At 40.1% G+C, this 18899-nt stretch overlaps 1 protein-coding gene across 5 annotated transcripts in view; it reads right to left on the bottom strand.

The window, feature by feature from the left end:
• Positions 1 to 18899, bottom strand: part of LOC127441377 (astrotactin-1-like) — a 502716-nt gene that overhangs the window by 350368 nt on the left and 133449 nt on the right. For 3 of the 5 annotated variants that reach the window (XM_051698731.1, XM_051698728.1, XM_051698733.1), the window contains exons 5-6: positions 17910 to 18041; positions 1940 to 2086 (exon numbers count right to left, since the gene is read on the bottom strand). In XM_051698731.1, the coding sequence (XP_051554691.1) occupies positions 1940 to 2086; positions 17910 to 18041 (279 nt within the window). The remainder of the gene's footprint in view (positions 1 to 1939; positions 2087 to 17909; positions 18042 to 18899) is intronic. The other 2 variants (XM_051698730.1, XM_051698732.1) reach the window with 2 other exon arrangements.

Genomic DNA, 18899 nt, shown 5'->3' with positions numbered 1-18899 from the left:
CCCAACTAAATAATCTGGAACACACAATAAAAGTCCAATTAAACCATTTGGACACCCTCATATCATTAAATGAAAGTCAATGAACTGACTGAAAAGATGCAATCCCTCAAAAATAAAAACATCTTGTGGCTTGGATGGAATATATAATGAGATGCTGAAACATAGCAGTCCCAAACTGAAAGATGCTATTCTTTAATTATTTAATATCTTATTAAAATCAGGACACTTTCCTGAGAATTGGAAGGAAAAATCAAATCACCTCAATTTTCAAACAAGGGGACAAGTACAGCCCAAATAACTACAGGGGCATTACAGTAAGCAGCAACCTCGGGAAACTATTCTGTTGCATTATAAATAACAAATTAGTTATAAAAAGAGCACAAGACACTAAATAAATGTCAAATTGGATTCATGCCCAAACAGAGAACAACTAATCATATCTACACACAGAAATGTGTTAAGATTAATGACAAAAGAACCAATTATTTCAATCAGACCAAGGGAGTTCGTCAACGCTGCAGCCTCAGCCCAACTCTATTTAATATTTCTATAAATGAATTGGCCACAACCCTTCAAAAGTCACCTTGCCTTGGAATGATCTTAGATGGCAGAGAAATCAAATGCCTCCTTTACACTGACGACCTCCTGTTGCTGTCACCTAATGAAGAGGGACTACATGAAAGCCTCTCGATTTTAGAAAAATATAGCAGTGAATGGGCCTTACCAATAAACTTGGAGAAGTCCAAAGTCATGATTTTTCAAAAAAAAATAAAAAAAAATAAAAATCACATTATGAACAATAAATATATTTTTACAATCAGGGGAACAATCCTTCATCACGTGAACTGCTATAATTATTTGGGTCTTACAATCTCTGCTTCAGGACAATTTGATTTGGCAATAAAAGATCTGACTGATAAAGCCCGTAGGACATATTATATTATAAGAAAATCATTTTTTAAATCCTGTAGCAGGATTAAACTGTGGCTGAGAGTCTTCGACAGCATCATCAAACATATACTTCTATATGGCTGTGAAATCTGGGGCCACAAATATAAATTAAATTGAGTCCTGGGATAAAAGCCCTGTTGAGATTTTCCACCTATAATACTGTAAAAACATCCTGGGAAATGCTCCACGTCTGGGTTGTAGAGCAGAACTGGGCCGGTTCCCTCTCCTCACTAAAATCCAGAAGTGAGCAGCTAAGTTCTGGTTCCATTTGTCAGACACACAGCACAATATGTGTCCTCCTGTCATCATATGAGGGAGGCTGACCACTCATGATATTATAAACTGCTATTTTAATTTCCTTTTTTCTTCCCTTTCTCAATGCTCTCTGTATTTTACTTTGTCATTTGTTTGTATTTTTTTTTTTAATCATTATTATTTATTAATTTATTGTTTATACATGTTTTTTTTTTTTTTTTTTTTTTTTTTTTTTTTTTATGATTGTAATATGTTAATTACTCAATGCTTTGGCAACATTGTACATTGTATACGGTCATGCCAATAAAGCTAATTTGAATTTAACTGAATGTAATTGAATTGAGAGAGAGAGAGAGAGAGAGAGAGAGAGAGAGAGCGAGACCGCTTGGTCTGTAGCCTTGGACTGCAGGTACAACATTGAAATTCAATAACAAGCTCATCCAACACAAACGCAACTTAGGTCCAAATCACAAACAAAGAACCTTTGGGAAAAGGGGCTAGATGCTGTTTAAAGTTGTGTACAAGCGTGTATTTGTGTGTGTGAGAGAGACATGCAATTTTGTCTCTGACCTAGCCTGATTGTGCTTTGCTTTCAGCATCACAGCTGTTTGCTTTTCACTAGAGACAGAGTGGAAGTCAGTATGACATTTGCTTTAATACAGTAGAAGTCGTGGGGGGTAGCGAAGGGGCTGTTCAAGGGCTGGGTGGCAAGCAGAGCAGGTGATGAGATTACCGTCCGCAATGAGGTGCTCTGGAATGTGGAGTATGATTCGGACGTTAAGAGTGCAGGAGAGGTGAGACGTGCAGACGAGTCCAATCACACAGCTCACAATGCTGATCAAAGTCAGGGTGGTCTTGTTGATAGGGCTACGTGGGGAACCTGGGGAGAAGAGAGAAACAGAGAGAGAGAGAGCACAATAAAAGAGCACTGCTGTGAGCATGGAAAGTTCAAATTTTTATGTGCACCTCTAAAAGGCACAAGGGAGGCAGTTAAAAAACAGCCAACAACAGGATTCGTGGTCCATGAAAGAAGCACTGGATCAAACCAACCAGCCAGAGTCTGGAAGCTGCAGCTTTGGCATGAATAGTGTGGTGGAAAGATAACCGTTTACAGTTTAAAGGCTGCTATTTTGTATGATTAACTTTTACAAATGGCAAATCATGAATAAAGTTGTTTTTAATCACTTTTTTGTTATTACTATTATTATCCAGCCAAACTGGTTTGGTGTAGTGCCTGTTCATCTGTTACACATAAAGACAAGGAAGTAGGGACAGCTATCTGTGAATGAATAGTATAACCAGCAGTGTAGGAACAACCTGAATAGTGTGTGTGTATGTGTGTGTGGGGGGGGCAAATTGTAAACCTTATCAGCATGGCTCATGAATATTAATTAGGTGCATAAAAGTTCCAGCAAGAAGGAAGCAGAGAGCGGGATAGCAGTCCAGGTAGTATAGCTTTATTCAAGTGTTTTCAGCTTCACAAACAAGGCACAGGCTTTTCAGCTTCACAAACAGCGAACAGGCTTTTCAGCTTCCACATAAAGATTAGCTTCACAAATAAAGATTAGGCTTTTCAGCTTCACTAATAAAGATACAGCTTCACAAATGAAGAAGTGGTTTTTCAGCTTCACGCAACTCTCTCTCCCTCACTGGCATTCTCAGCAGCCTTTTCAAGCCCATCTCCTTCATCACTGTAACGAGACACAGGTGTTACATATCATTAATCACCAGGTGATGGCCCTTACTGCTTCCTCTCTCCCCAGTGACAGACATGACCACGTCCCACTCCACATACCCCCACTGCCCGACTCAGGCCCGGGCAACATCCGGCCTGCCAACTACCCCCCATTCCTGGAGAGGAAATCAGCCACAACCATCTGTGGCCATGGCCTTTGGACCACCTTAAATTTGAAGGGCTGAAGCACCAAGTACCAACGAGTGATCCACGCATTGGTATCCTTCATGCGGTGGAGCCACTGAAGCGGGGTGTGATCCGAATGGAGGATGAAGGCCCGCCCCAGCAGATAGTAGCAGAGGGTTAGGACCACCCACTTAATGACAAGGCACTCTTTCTCGATGGTGCTGTACTTAGTCTCTCTCAAAGAGAGCTTACGACTAATGTACAGCACGGGGTGCTCCACATCCTCTACCTCCTGCGAGAGCACGGCCCCCAACCCCATCTCTGATGCATCTGTCTGTAATATAAAGGGGAGAGAGAAGTTAGGAGCATGTAAAAGCGGCCCGCCACAGAGTGCAGATTTCACTCTCGTGAAAGCCTGTTGGCTGGTGACATCAGAAAAATTAAGAACAAACCTTGTGTAATAGCAAGCCAGCCCCATGAATTGCCTCACCTCCTTTTTGGACATGGGACGTGGGCAGGCCACTATCACTGCGGTCTTATCAATTTGGGGACGTACCTGCCCATGACCCAAGTGGAAGCCCAGATACCATACTTCCACCTGCCCAATTACGCACTTTTTCGGGTTTGCAGTGAGCCCTGCCCGCCTCAGCAACTTCAGGACGGCTCTTAGATGCTGCATATGCCTCTGCCAATCATTACTGTATATAATGATATCATCTAAGTAGGTAGCGGCATAGTGGCCGGAGGATCATATCCATTAAGCGCTGGAACGTGGCGGGAGCCCCGAACAAACCGAACGTAAGAGTGGTGTATTGGTGTAATCCGAACGGTGTGGAAAAGGCCATTTTTTCTCAGGATAATGGAGTTAAGGGAATCTGCCAATATCCCTTAGTTAAATCCAGTGTCGAATAAAATTGAGCCGCACCCAACTGATCGAGCAGTTCATCAGTTCAGGGCATTGAGTACGCATCAAATTTAGACACTGCGTTGACTTTCCGGTAATCAACACAGAACCAGACTGACCCGTCAATCTTAGGTACAAGAATCACCGGGCTCGCACAATCGCTGTTCGATTCTTCTATTACCCCATCTCGAGCATTGCCTCTAATTCGTCCCGAATCACCTTTTTCTTGTGTTTAGGTACACGGTATGGCCGACTAGCACAACCGCTCCTGGTGGGATCTCGATATGGAGTTGTATGAGGTTAGTCTGACCGGGAAGAGGAGAGAACACGTCCGCAAACTCTTTCTGCAACCTGGCCACCTCCGTGAGCTGGGACGGTGAGAGGTGGTCTCCACAAGGGATCGGGGTGAATGGATTGGCTTTGAACTTTACCTCTGGCCTGAGCTCCACCCTCTGTGGAACTACCGTTGCCATGGACACGGGGACCACCTCTCTCCATAATTTAAGGAGGTTGAGGTGGTAAATTTGACATGCCCCGCCTCTATCCATTCGTTTAACTTCATAATCGAGGTCCCCGACTCGCCTTGTAACCTCAAAGGGTCCTTGCCACTTGGCGAGTAATTTCGAGCTCGATGTGGGGAGTAATACAAGTACTTTGGAGGGGGTCGGTGCGTAGTGCAGCCTGTGGAAGCAGGGCGCCGGTTTGGGCAAATACGCCCCCCATTTTCGGGGGGCGGGAACAGGACGGGAGGGTGGAGAGGGAGGTGCAGGAGGGGGATTAACAGGGAGAGAGAGAGATAGAGAGACTTGGACTGCTCGCCGGCTTTGGGGTAGGCCACCATGTGGGCTTCGGCCAGCTGGATGGCGTCATCCACCGACATGGGGCAATGGCACTGGACCCATTCCGCAGTTTTCCTGGGCAGTCGAATGGTCAGCTGCTCCAGCACAATCAGCTCTATTATGTCCTCCATGCCGCGCCCTTCCCCAGCTAGCACCCATTTTCGGCAGGTGTCCCAGAGCTGTTGGGCAAATGCAAACAGGTGGCTAACGTCACTCAGCGTAAATGAGCAGAACTTACGATGTTGTTCGGGGTGCGGCCCAGCCCATTGCAGGACAGCGGTCTTCAGTTTCACATAGTCCAGGCGGTCCTCAGCTGGCAGTTGTTGCGCCACGAGTTGGGCCTCCCCGGACAGCAGCGGTAGCAAGTGGAGGGCTCACTGGGCTTGAGGCCAGCCGGAGGCGGTGGCTGAGTGTTCAAAGAGGCCCAGGAATGCCTCCGGGTCATCCTGAGGGCCCATCTTTGTCAGGAGGAGGTGCGGCTTCATCGCTGCCTCCGGGGTCGCGGCAGAGGATCCGCCTGGAGCTAGCCAGCTCCGTAGAGCCTGCCGATCCTCGGCCTGAAGGAGCTCCTGGAAAAGTCTCTCCTGGGCGAGCAGGGCTTGGTGATGGGTCTCCTGGATGCTAGCCAGGGCGCGGATGACTTCGCCCAGCGGTGAGGTGTCCATGGCGACCAGTCTTCCTTTGATCCCGGGTTTCGGCACCAGTGTAAAAGTTCCAGCAAGAAGGAAGCGGGGAGCGGGGTAGAAGTCCAGGTATTATAGCTTTATTCAAGCGTTTTCAGCTTCACAAACAAGGCACAGACTTTTCAGCTTCACAAACAGCGAACAGGCTTTTCAGCTATCAAATAAAGATTAGCTTCACAAATAAAGATTAGGCTTTTCAGCTTCACTAATAAAGATACAGCTTCACAAATGAAGAAGTTGTTTTTCAGCTTCATGCAACTCTCTCTCCCTCACTGGCGTTCTCGGCAGCCTTTTCAAGCCCATCTCCGTTGTCAATGTAATGAGACACAGGTGTTACGTATCATTAATCACCAGGTGATGGCCCTTACTGCTTCCTCTCTCCCCAGCGACAGACACATGACCACGTCCCGCTCCACAAGTTGATATAATGTTCACCCAGTAGTTCTACCTGATTTGTTACAAAGCAGCTAAATGGGAGCTAGCCATATTAGAAATAACATCCTAGTCATTCGTTCAATCGACTGCCAAAGTAGACGGTTGGCAGAGGCTTCTGCTTGGTCTTTTTTTTACATTCATTCTTCTGTGAAACACTAAATGAGATGTGAAGCAGAAGGTTAGCCAAAGTTATTTACTATTTACTCTCACTGCATCTTATTTCTATACAACAAAAGTGAATGGTGACTTCAACTAAAGTTTTCCACAGAAGAAAGTCATGAGGGTTTGGAACATCAATAGGGTAAGACAGAATTGATGATGACAGAATTATCATTTTTGGGGCAACACACCCTTTAAAGCTGTCATTTTATGTGGCTACAATTTGTTCTGAGTGCTGCAACCAAGCAAAACGAAGCTCTTAAAATATGATTTTTGCACAAAAAGTGAGGGGATGAATTTAGAAATGTCTAAAAGTGGGGTTATAATAGTCGCTACACCTCTGGGTATACAACAAGGAGACACACAAGACGACATATTCACATGTATTCACAAATGAATAAAGACACAGTGGTGATGATCAGATACTGTATTGTGGAGCTCCCTCCACTTTGCTAGTCATAGCAAAATGACATTTAAAACTCAGTTAACATCTCGGGACAAATCTGAGTCACATGAAAATTCACATGCAGAGGTCTGACAATAGAAATTAACCAATTATGAAATGAAATCAGATGATACATACATAATGATGAAGGTCAAAATACAGATGACAACAATACATTAACAATGATATACATACAGTGTGTAATTACACTGAATATTTTTGTACATTCTCTGAAATTACAAAATGGAGTTACTCAAACAAACCACTTTCACAGTGTTAAAACAGTGCATATGAAAGGAGGAACCCCAGTTTTACAATATAAAAGCATAGATACTTAAAGGTGCAATATGTAATATTTAATGTACTAAAGCATAACATTATTATAATATGTTATCAGAGATGTAGGAAACATGCTAAGTTGAAATACTGGCTTATCCGAAAACAATGCAGCAGCCAGTATATTCTACTTTGAAATGTCTGTTCCATGACGGAATTTCTTTTAGTGTTTTGGCCTGTGTGATCCCGCCCACTGCCCATTTCCCAATAGTATTTCGACACCACGGGTTACCAGATTTTAAACAAGTTAATGGGCAAACACAGCGCTCTGCAGCCATGGAAGCCAGCAATACATCTAACTAACATTGACAGAGTTATAAAAAATCCACATGAGCTGGTTTATAATTTGAAAACAATAAAAACATTGCAAACGTATACATTAGCTGATCAACTTACAGCTTAAGGCTCGTTGCTTTCCATTGTCAGTTTGCTCGTTCCTGTTGCGTGTCCTCAACCTGGCAACCCGTGTGAGCTTCGAGTCTAGGAAGGAGGGGGCGGGGGAGACAACTCTCTCCAGTATTTTGAATTTGTACTGCAGTACCCATTTTAAACGCTTGATGTCATTGTTACATATTGCTCCTTTAAAACAACATGATCTTTAAGCTTGAATGTTAGCTGAGAGATTTAAAAGCTCTCTTTTCACACATACAGTGGACTAATTTCATAAAAATGGTCTAATTTTACAGATAACCCCCTACATTTTAAGAAATTATTGCAATAATTAATAAATAACTTTGTATATGTTTACAATTTTATGATAAACTTTATGATAAACTGAATTTTTCCTCTATCACTGTCACATTTAAATGTGTTTTTGTTCACGTTTTGTGTTCATGTCTTTTATTTTTTAGTTTAGTTCCTGTTTTATAGTCATGTGTTCATGTCATGCGATTTCCTGTTCCCTCATGTGATCTTGTCATGTGTTTCCTCTGTTCATGTGTCTTGTTTTCATTTGGTTCATTGTTTGAGTATCTTGTTTATTAGTCTTGTCTTTTCATTGGTTCATGTTTTAGTAGTCTTGTTATCTTGTTATTAGTTTAGTCTTGTTATTGGTTGTCATTGTCATGTGTTTGCCCATGTCCATGTATTTAAGCCCTCATGTTTGCCATTGTCTTTGGTCAAGTATTGTGTTGGTGTAAAGACAAAGTCAAAGTCGTTTATGTTTTGGATTCACATTTTTGGAAGTAATTTATGTTTGTTTGGTTTTGGATTTCACGTGGTAAATAAACTGCACTTGGGTTCTCACATCATCGTCTTTGTCTGCCTGTCATTGCTAAGTGAACATTACAGAATACTTGACCTAACATGATCCCAGCAGTTCGGCTACTACATCTACACCAAGGGAACCTTTCCTATGAAGGATATGTGGAGGACTTCTGCACTCTGGCCTGCAAGGTTGGTTTTAATGAGATCGCCCTCAAAGACATTTTCCATGCAGGCTTGAATGAGCCGGTCTCCTCCATGATGCCTGGCGGTCGGATTACCATCAGTCTGGCTCAATACCTCGACTATGCTCTTATGCTGAGCGGTTCTTCATTCACTGTTGGAACTGCAGATGAGGAACTCAGCAATTCCACAGCACCCGCCATGCCAGAACCCACTGTCATGATCACCACACCACAGCCCAAAGTCATGGCCGCCACGTCAGAGTTCACTGTCATGACCACCACGTCAGAGTCAACTATCAAGGTTGCCACGCCACAACCTCCGTCATGGTCACCAAGCCAGGGTCCCACATCATGGTCACAGAGCTTGCACCACCTTCTGCCCCGGATCCCGAGTCTTCTCCATGCCATGTCACAGCCACACCTCAGTCTGCTCCATGCCATGTCACAGCCACGTCTCAGTCTGCTCCATGCCATGTCATAGGCTCACCTTGGTCCTCAGTGCCTCCGGCTCCACCCTGGCCCTTCGAGCCTTCGGATACTCTCCAGGCTCCAAGTTCTCCAGTTTCACCCCTCAAGCCTCTCACGGCTCCACCTTCCATGGCTCTGCCCCTCGAGCCTCTCACAAGCCGCTACGCCTGCCATGGCTAGTCAAGCAACCCTGCCATGTCAAGTCGCCACGGCCGCCCTGCCACAGAAATGTCGCCACGGCCGTCCTGCCACGTCAAGTCACCACGGCCACCACCTCTGTACCCCCTGGGTCTCTGCCTCCATGTCCTGCCTCGCCAGGCCACGTTCCACATCCTGCCTTGCCAGACCTACCACCGGCTCCTCCCTGGTTTCCTGAGCCACGCTGGTCTGCAGATCCTCTGCCGGTCTCACCATGGTCTTCAGCCCCATCCGGTCCCCTATGTTTTCCAAGATTCCCCTCCCCACTCAGCTCCTGAACATAATGGAACTTATTAGTTACTAGGGACTTACTAGGGAGCCACCCCTAGTGGGGGGGATATGTCACGTTTAAATGTGTTTTTGTTCATGTTTTGTGTTCATGTTTTTTATTTTTTATTTTAGTTCCTGTTTTATAGTCATATGTTCATGTCATGTGATTTCCTGTTCCCTCGTGATCTTGTCATGTGTTTCCCCTGTTCATGTGTCTTGTTTTCATTAGGTTCATTGTTTGAGTAACTTGTTTATTAGTCTTGTCTTTTCATTGGTTCATGTTTTAGTAGTCATGTTATCTTGTTATTAGTTTAATCTTGTTATTGGTTGTCATTGTTATGTGTTTGCCCATGTCCATGTATTTAAGCCCTCCTGTTTGCCATTGTCTTTGGTCAAGTATTGTGTGGTGTAATGTCCTGTCATTGTTAAGTCAAGTCGTTTATGTTTTGGATTCACATTTTTGGAAGTAATTTATGTTTGTTTGGTTTTGGATTTCACGTGGTAAATTGCACTTGGGTTCTCACATCATCGTGTTCCTCTACGTCTGCCTGCCATTGCTAAGTGAACGTTACAATCACCTTTAATCACATTATACTGATCTGAAATGTAGGTGGTGCTCTAACGCATTTTAACCCTCACCCATAGATAAGTGTTTTTTTTTTTTTTTTTTTTTTTTGAAGTCTTGAGAGCTTCTACACTGTTTTGTTAAATATCTTGGCTTCTGAGTTGTCTAGAAGCCCAATCTAGAAGAGAATCTCAGCTTTACAATGATTTGTAACATTTCATCTTCAATAGATGAGAACCTAATTTGCTTATGATTTGTTTAACATACTACTTCTACCGGACTTCATATTTTGTTCTAAATATTTTTGATAACATTGGATTATTCACTCAAGCAAGCTAACAAACAAGTAAACAAGTAATTTAACTCATTTTAAATAATTCTAACAACCCAAGGTAAGATTTGATATAAAATTTAAGGCTATTTGGGGTTTACAGATCAGTGGTCGGCAAATAAGAGACATTTGCATTTTATGCCTTAATGAAATAAAATGTCACTTTGTGATTTTTTTTTTTTTTTTTTTTTTAAACAAGGCAAACTGTGGTATTATGGCAAATAAACTGTACAGTCACCTTCCTGAGGAGGAGAGCCTTCAGTTGATATATGACCCTATTTAAGTGCTATGTGATGAACTTTTATATTCATTAAAAAAAATGTACTGTGTAATTTCTAGGTAGGGTCAATTTGCGACACAAATGTTTTCAGGCCTTATTTTGTTATTTTATGAAACTAAATGCAAAAGTGATTCTAAGATTTCAAATGATACCACATATGCCTTACTTATGCATCCAGGGACTTCAGGGTTTTAAGTGTTAAAACGGCTCCGCAGAGTTTAAGAGATTAACTGTGAAGAAGTCGGACTATGGGGGAGACAGTAATAAATGCTAACATTTAAGATTTAGGGAGGGCTTAACATATTGTTTTATATGAAAGTCGGGGGTGCAAAAACGGGTTATGCAACATTTGTAGCACATAGGGATGCCAGGCAAAGGGGGGTGCTGAACCATCCCAAAGGGGGCGGTTGGACAGCAAAACGTTTAAAGGGTTAGATGCTGAAGAAATTTCAAGGGGACACCATAAATGGGTTGCCAACATGATAACACAAAAAATCAGCATGTAGTTTGTGAAAGTCATGTACTCCAACATCAACTAACAAGCGCCATCCTCCATCAGACATTTTTGCATCATTTCAACCATGGTCACCTTTCCCTATAGAGCTACTAATAGAAAAATTATTTCTAGTCCCATGGAAACCAGAAATTGATTGTGTTCACATAAACAATGGTGAGTGTGACTCAAAGGTTGCATTTTTGCTCTAAAATAAAAATGTTTACTCCACTAACGATTAGGTTTAGGATTGGGGTTTGGATTAGTGGGTCAAATTAAAGGATTATTTCACCCACAAATGAAAATTCTCTCATTATTTAGATGTGTATGACTTTCTTTCATTTGTTGAACACAAAGATATTTAGAAGAATTTCTCAGCTCTGTAGGTACATACAATGTAAGTGAATTGGTGCCAAAATGATGAAGCTCCAATAAGGGCAACATAAAAGTACTCCAGATGATTCTGGTGATTAAATCCATGTTTTCAGAAGCGATATGATAGGTTTGGGTGAGAAACAGATCAATATTTAAGTTGATGTTTTTACTATAAATTCTCCTCCCTGCTTAGTCAATCTCCACATTCACTTTGACTTTTACATTCTTCTTCTGTTTTGGTGATTTGCAGTCTTCATGCATATCACCCCCTACTTAGCAGGGAGGAGAATTTATGATAAAAAATTACTAAAACATTTATCTGTTTCTCACCCACACCTGACCTATTATATTGTGTCTGAGGATATGGATTTAACCACTGGAGTCATATGGATTACAAACAGTATATGCTCCCTTTATGTGGATTTTGGAGCTTCAAAATTTCGGCACTCATTCACTTGCATTGTGATGACCTACAGAGCTGAAATATTCAGGAGGGTGAGTAAATCATGAGAGAATTTTCATTTTTGGGTGATCTATCCCTTTTTATGCAGACTAGGGGTCTGTTCAAAAGCTTAGAGAGTTGCATCGCTGTCACCTGCCAATATAGGCAGCTGTCTTCTATGGCACCATCCTATCTGAAATGGAGCCTCATAAGAGACCGATTTGGAATGCTCTACATACAATAGGCGGCAGCTCTGCACATCATTCAAATAGTGCTCCACACATGCAGTGAATGAGAGACTCGAAACGCAGCTGTTTTCAATGCAGGTGCTCAAGAGAAATGCCTCAATATTCAAACAGACCTTATTCACGCTAGCGCCATCTTTGATTTTTAATGGGAATGACAACGAGGCTGTGAGGGATACACTTACAGTCTCTTCAATGGACTGCACTGCAGTTTGAAGTGTTTTTAGATCATTCCACGGACAAAACATTGGTAATATATCTGTCCAAGAACATTAAGTATACAAAGAACTCCAGACAACATGAGTTGTGGAAAATCAGATGTGACCTAGGAGCTTTATTCAGCTTTATACCGTTTGTGCCATTGAAGAGTTGGTAAGTCTAACCCTCACAGCCTCGTTGTCATTCCCATTAAAATCAAAGATGGCGCTAGCGTGAAAAGGTCTATGAGGAAAAATACGCACAGCAAAGTATATATCACTATTTGCACTTAGTGATATATATAGCCTCTGCCTTTGATCAAATATGCCTGTATTGACTGTATGACATAATTTACAACTAAAAATAAAACGTGCTTTTGGTGCCACTAGGCAGACATTGAAGCTGGATCTGAAGCTCTCACTTGTCCATACATTCAACGACAATTCTAATGTCGGCCACTAGGGGCAGTGATTTGAATTTCTGTAAGCACAGACGAATTTCAGCAGCAGAACTTTTGACATACTGTTGCCGAATTCACAGAGTGATCAGTCTGTACTTGTATCCTTGATAAAAGTATTGGTATAAGCTCCACTAAAATTCTTTCACAGATTACAACACTTTAACTTCGCTGAAATACGACATATACTAACACCTGCTTTGTAATGCTAACATGCACAAACATGTCTATCAAAGTCAACTCGCTGCTCACACCCAATCACCAGTTCATGCAAACTGATCTAGCAAAAATGCAAAACAAGCCATGTCTATTATTAACTTAAGTCCAATTAAAGGTGTTGTTGCCATAGCTGACTAGTAATGTTTGTGACAAGTACAGGGTTTAACATTTGATAATTGAATGGAGGAAGCATTAAAATGAAATGAGTGTCTGCTAGTTGCTTTTAAATTGGCAGCTCCTCAAAAGCTTTGCATTCAGTCTGGTCTCTTTAGAGCATAATACAGTGCTCCTCTAGAGACAATTCAGGAGTTTCAGTCAGACTCTTGCCATTAGTGTCTGACAGTACTGTCTGACAGGCTTGTCACAAGCCCTCTAAGCACTTAACATACAAGAATTTACCCTGCTTAAAGTTGAAAGTGGTCTACAAACTGAGCTGCTAAGCTTAAGGTGCTTAAATCCTTGTAAGCTTGTATTTAGTTATCATTCAATTCAGAAAATGTCCACAAAGAGGCTCTGAAAAATTCTCTAAGCAAAGTTAAAAAAATTGCTCAGGGACTTGGTGGACAGTTTAAGAACAAAGAACAAAATGACAAAATCATGTATTATGGATTCATGCACTGTAAATAAATACATAAATGAATAACCTGAGGTCTCTCCAATTGAGAGACCTAACAATATTTTTTTTTAATGACTGGCTACATCTACAATATCTAGTTGGTTAAAAAAAAGTTCTATAAATTAATATATTTGAGTTGTGGTGATTATATATATATATATATATATATATATATATATATATATATATATATATACACACACACACACACACTGTAAATACACTGGCAGCCAAAACTTTGAAATAATGTACAGATTTTGCTCTTATGGAAAGAAATGGATACTTTTATTCACCAAAGTGGCATTCAGCTGATCACAATGTATAATCAGGACATTGATAACGTGAAAAATTACTATTTCAATTTGAGAAAAAAAAAAATAAATACTTCAAAGAGTTCTCATCAAAAATCCTACATGTGCAGCAATGACAGCTTTGCAGATCCTTGGCATTCTATCTGTCAGTTTTTACAGATTCTCAGGTGACATTTCACCCCACGCTTCCTGTAGCACTTGCCATAGATGTGGCTGGCTTGTCAGGGTACTTCTCACACATCTTACAGACCAGCTGATCCCACAAAAGCTCAATGTGGTTAAGATCCATAACACTCTTTTCCAATTATCTGTTGTCCATTGTCTGTGTTTCTTTTCCCACTCTAACCTTTTCTTTTTGATTTTCTGTTTCAAAAGTGGCTTTTTTCTTTGCAGTTCTTCCCATAAGCCCTGCACCCCGAGTCTTCTCTTTACTATTGTACATGAAACTGGTGTTGAGCGGGTAGCATTCAATGAAGCTGTCAGCTGAGGACATGGGAGGCATCTATTTCTCAAACTAGAGACTCTGATGCACTTATCTTTTTTAGTTGTACATCTTTCTGCATCTCTTTCTGTCCTTATTAGAGCCAGTTGTCCTTTTTCTTTGAAGACTGTAGTGTACACCTTTGTAAGAATTTTTTTTTTTTTTTTTTTTGGCAATTTCAAGCATTGTATAACCTTCATTCCTTAAAACAATGATTGACTGATGAGCGGTTTCTTTTTTTGCCATTTTTGACCTAATATTGACCTTAAGACATGCCAGTCTATTGCATATCGTGGCAACTCAAAAACAAACAAACAAACACAAAGACAATGTTAAGCTTAATTTAACGAACCAAATAGCTTTCAACTGTGTTCGATATAATGGTGTGAAGGCGGTCAATAAGGAGGACACGGGAGGCAGGTTGCTCCACTCACAGGTAAGGATTTAATGACCACACTTCAGTGCTCACAGCTTCACACACTAATCTCTTCAGCTTCACAATAATAAATTCTTAGCTTCACAATAATAATCTCTTCAGCATCACAATAATAACTTTCTGGATCTCTCTCATCTGCTGGTTGTGTGGCTGCTTTTATGCCACTCTCCCCATGCTCACTGGAATTAGAAACAGGTGTTAGGCATAATTTAGCTCAGGTGTAAGCGCCCTTACCGCTTTCTCTCTCTCCGGACGGGCGCTTGACCACACCCCCACTGCCACAAATGGCAAGTGATTTTCTAGTACCAAATGAGCAATTTAGCATGATTACTCAAGGATAAGGTGTTGGAGTGATGGTTGCTAGAAATGGGGTCTGTCTAGATTTGATCAAAAATTGCTTTTTTCAAATAGTGATGGTGCTGTTTTTTACATTAGTAATGTCCTGTCTATACTTTGTGATCAGTTGAATGCCACTTTGGTGAATTAAAGTACAAATTTCCTTCTGAAACAGCAAAATATGTACATTATTCCCAGAGTAGAGTATCCTGGGCCCCCTGACTATGTTGCTCTGGGCCCATTTCCAATTAAAAAATACTGTTTAGAATTTGTTGTGGGGCCCCCTGGATCTGTGGGCCCTTAGAATCGTTACCAATTTTCACCCCACTAGCTATGGCCCTGATTATTCCAAACTTTTGGCCGCCAGTGTATATATATATATATATATATATATATATATATATATATATATATATACACACACACACACACACACACACACACACACACACACACACACACACACACAGGGTTGGGAGAGTTACTTTTGAAATGTATTCCATTACAGAATACATTCTGTAAAATAAAATTTGTAATGTATTCCGTTAGATTACTCAAGGTCAGTAAGGTATTCTAAATACTTTGGATTACTTCTTCAGCACTGGTAGATTTTGTATTTTAAATATGTAATCCCGTTACATGTACTCCGTTACTCTCCAACCCTGTCTATATATATATATATATATATATATATATATATATATATATATATATATATATATATGCAGGGTTGGGGAGTAACAGAATACATGTAACGGGATTACGTATTTAAAATACAAAATCTACCAGTGCTGAAGAAGTAATCCAAAGTATTTAGAATACCTTACTGACCTTACAATTTACAATTGTAAAATCTTACAATTACCTTACAATTTAAATCATTGGTAATTAGAATACAGTTACATTCAAAAAGTGTTTTGATTACTGAAGAGATTACTTTGCATTTTATTGTCAATTGTTTCATTTAATATTTAGTCCTTTCAGATGGAAAACATTTATAGATATAAATGATGCGATCCAAAGTACATCTGAACAGCGGTGAAACACTTTCTTATGATGTGTTACATTCATACGAGCAGACAGAGAATTTGGAGCAGAAGAAATAGAAATAAACCTTATGTAAATTGTCAGCTTTATGCTAAGCTAAAATGCTATTTCTAGCCATTTTACATGCACATGTTACCAGGCATGATCATATTTTTTTATCAAGAAAATTCACATTGGATCATCATTTCTTTTTTTCTAGTAAGACCTTTGATATTAGGGCAAAAATCGTATTCTTGATAAAAATAAAAAAAAACATTACACATTTATTGTACATTTCACATTTCAAAAGTAACCCTCCCAACCCTGTATATATATATATATATATATATATATATATATATATATATATATATATATATATATATATAATTTATTTTATTTTATTTTTTTTTTGCATCCTTAAGACTTTTGGGGTGGGACAGCTGTGCAGTGTTTTTATTTAGATTTATTCACACACTTTTATCCAAAGCGACTTGCACTTAAGATCAACTGTGTCAGTATTTGTATTTCCTTTGTGTCGAACCAATCACATGACCATGACATTGCTGGCACCATGCTGTACCAGATGAGCAAGCATCGCTTAAGACATTCAACATGTCCACTGTTGCTTAGCACTGTTGTGCTGAATTTAAGAGGTTGACTCAGTACGGTGTAATTAAATGAACTAAATATAACTTTATTAGTAAAAGGTCAAGTTTGTAATTTCTGCGACACTAGAGTCACCAAACGAAAAAAAAAATTGTTTTAAGATAGATTTTCGAGAACACTCTCATATGCCTTTGGTTGAAATAACAGATTGTCCCGCCCTAAACTCATGCCATTAGTAGAGCCAGTCTTGCTGGGGCTCGATGGGTCATTCAGACAAACAGATCAATGCAGTAGCAGATCCTGGCATAGGCAATATAGGGCGGCAACGCTCTCTGGGGCGGCACGACAGGTCACCTGCTCAGCCGCCCCGCACAGAGCTCGCGATGAGAGAAAGGTGCACCGAATTGTGCAGCCCCGCCCCTGGCTTGATATATATATATATATAGCTACTTCATTTCTATATTCATTGTCTGGTTATTTTTATTTAAAGGGATAGTTTACCCAAAAATGAATGAATATACCATGTGTATGTCTTTTTCTTTTGCAGAATACAAATTAAAATTTTTAGAAGAATATTTCAGCTCTGTAGGTCCATAAAATGCAAGTGAATGGTCGCCAGAATTTTGAAACTCCAAAGAGTACATAAAGGCAGCATAAAAGTAATCCATACGACTTCAGTGGTTAATTCCATGTCTTCAGAAGTGACATGATAGGTGTGGGTGAGAAACATAAAAATGTATGTCCCTTTTTACTCTAAATCTCCACGTTCACTTTCAGATGTCGAATCTTGCCTAAGGTACCAAGTAAGCCAGAACCGCCACTGGATCAATGTCTGAAAGTGCCATAGAGGTACATTATTTACGCTTTTTGGTGAAATCCACCTACGAATGGTTTACTTATAGTTGCCTCTACATATTAATTAGGATAAGACAAAGTATTTAAAAAAAAAAATACTCAAAAACTCCAACTTTATATGACAAGAATTACGTATTGAATGATAAAACCCATTTTCCTACTTTGGGATAACTATATACTGTATTATATCATGGCAACTTTTCTTTGACTAAATTGAATAGAATATTCAACAGCAATGTTAAATCTCAAATTAATCAATCCACGCTTACATCCATCATTAGGCATGCCTTGGTCAGTAAGGTAGTTGTGAGATGCGACACATCACAACTAACACTTTGCTCAGCTTCCGAACAAAGTCCATTAACATGTGACACAAATGGCAAATGGCCATAGTCAGGCAGTGCAGGTTGAAATCATGCCATGGTGTGGAAGTCCTCCTTACCCCCGGAGCCCCACGCTGTGTTGACGTTACCATTTCTCATACCTCGAGTGCGACGGTGGCTGCGGTTTGGGTCGGTGTAGAAGGTCAGCTGAGGCTCACTGTCTGCCTCTGTCCCGGAGTCTCCATCATGGGCTTTTGGATGGAATGGTATTTTGTATGTAAATAAGCATGAACAGTTCTGTGAATGACTGTCCTCAAAAATAATGTATAACTGAGTTTAGAAACAAAAGAATCATTTCAAAGCAGATATATAACAACATTTCCAAAAGCACTGTGATCCTCTGGGTTTGAAATAAAACAATTGTGACAGCATGACAATTTTATTTATATATTTATTTATTTATTTATTTTTGTCTAATTGCCAGTCCCCTTGTTTATTTCTTTTGCAGTACTGATTAATACTGTAAGTAATAATAAGCTATAAACCCCTATACAACAGATTCATTAGAAATATCAAACAGAAAAAAAATAAATAAAAAATAATCATTATAATGAAGGAAAAATATTTTGTGCTGCTAGTAATACAAAAAGAAAACATAGCATAATTTGCTATTAAAGTTACATTTCCTAAAGGTGAAGTGTGAAATGTTCTGCACCACCAAATGGAATTGCAAAAACAAAGACAAAAAAAACAAACAAAAAAAAAACAGATTAGGCCAATGTTGCTAAATCAGGTTGGTCGGGACAAGCAAACAGAGCAAATTTCTTATTGAGTCACAGTGTTTATAATTTTAAGGGGAATAAACCTATGAATGGCTTACCGGTACTTTTAATTAACTCTGCACATTAAAGGGAAAGTTCACCCAAATATAAAAATTCTCTCATCATTTACTCACCCTCATGCCATCCCAGATGTGTAAAGCAAAGATTTTTAAAAGAATATTTCAGCTCCACTGGTCCTCACAATGCAAGTGAATGGATAGCAAAACTCTGAAAATGCACACCAAGGCAGCATAAAAGTAATCTTTAAGACTCCAGTGGTTAAATCTG

The sequence above is a fragment of the Myxocyprinus asiaticus genome, chromosome 5 (assembly GCF_019703515.2).
Source record: "Myxocyprinus asiaticus isolate MX2 ecotype Aquarium Trade chromosome 5, UBuf_Myxa_2, whole genome shotgun sequence".
NCBI lineage: Eukaryota > Metazoa > Chordata > Actinopteri > Cypriniformes > Catostomidae > Myxocyprinus > Myxocyprinus asiaticus.
Note: the sequence above shows the minus strand (reverse complement) of the source record. Positions and strands in the feature narration are given on the sequence as shown.